At 42.2% G+C, this 1,075-nt stretch overlaps 2 protein-coding genes across 3 annotated transcripts in view; both read left to right on the plus strand.

The window, feature by feature from the left end:
- Nucleotides 1–1,075, plus strand: part of LOC118407022 — a 42,015-nt gene that overhangs the window by 31,025 nt on the left and 9,915 nt on the right. The gene's annotated exons all lie outside the window — the stretch shown is intronic.
- The window catches only part of LOC118407023, a 5,866-nt gene that overhangs the window by 3,527 nt on the left and 1,264 nt on the right, over nt 1–1,075 (plus strand). Inside the window, exons 5-6 of one of the 2 annotated variants that reach the window (XM_035807439.1) lie at nt 373–529; nt 836–1,025. In XM_035807439.1, the coding sequence (XP_035663332.1) occupies nt 373–529; nt 836–882 (204 nt within the window). In that variant the 3' untranslated portion in view covers nt 883–1,025. Of the gene's footprint in view, nt 1–372; nt 530–835; nt 1,026–1,075 lie in introns of those variants that run through there. The other variant, XM_035807438.1, reaches the window with a different exon arrangement.

The raw sequence follows: 1,075 nt of genomic DNA on the forward strand, positions 1-1,075 counted from the left end.
TATGGATGTTTAAAGTTTACTGGTACCCTATTGTCGCTTTATCAAAACGCCTGAAGGATTACTAATTTCTAATACTAGTTAGATATCTCAACTGGCGAAACTCACGTTCTAAAAACTATAAAGTATATTCATATAATTAGCATTAATGCATAGTCTACTACATTTCTGGTACATATTTGACAAACTGTTTGCTCTTAGGTTAGAAATTACGGTTGTGCCTTTCTGGTTCAATTTGCAATTGGTAACAGGTTCTTTGTATACAATGTTATGGTTGATAATTGGCGTTCTTAATCTTTGTTTGCTTGTTTACTTGCTATCTAGAATATTACTTACGGCCGTTGAAAACTCTAATGTGGTATTTTTTTACGACAGTATAGCAGTGAGGTGCCACGTTTTGACGTTGACCAAGTCGTGTTCCTGAACCGGTCAGTTCCGGTAAGCCCTGAAGATGACGTCATCCTACGATCACAGCTGCCACCTGTGTGTCATGACGTCACTTTGTACCGGGTCCAAAAGGGGAAAGCTCGAGGTAAAACTGTTACACCAATCACATCTTGTCTATTATGCACCAAATGGATCCCATGAGTCATTTGCTTTGTAGTGTCATAGCAAAATCAGTTAATTTTGCGACAATGGGATTGGCTGACGGATAAAAAGTTTAAGCTGGCTAGTGCCCTGTCCATGACATTTGTACCAGACAACCCCCTCGAAATAAAAGAAATAAAAAATATAACGTTATTATGGATGCCAGGAGACACATTTCCGGTCGCACGACATTGACGTACGTCAAAGTCGTCCGTCTCCGACATACGTTTTTTGTGCTTTGTGTGAACAGAACTCGCGCCGTCGGCGACAGGTATTTTATGGCCCGGTCGTACGTAGTACGTTAACCTCATAGTGGACGTACGACTGCCCTCGACCGCCCGACGGTAGGTCTGCGACGCTATTTTCCTTGTGTGAAAAGAACCGAGTCGCAGGTCGCTTCTCGGCACCGGTTTGTCGGCTGCAGGAGGTGATGGGAAATTCGCAAAGCAATAACTCAGTTTAGGATCAGTAGCCATAAATTGAATATTGA

Source organism: Branchiostoma floridae, chromosome 19, assembly GCF_000003815.2.
Source record: "Branchiostoma floridae strain S238N-H82 chromosome 19, Bfl_VNyyK, whole genome shotgun sequence".
In the NCBI taxonomy this organism is placed as follows: domain Eukaryota; kingdom Metazoa; phylum Chordata; class Leptocardii; order Amphioxiformes; family Branchiostomatidae; genus Branchiostoma; species Branchiostoma floridae.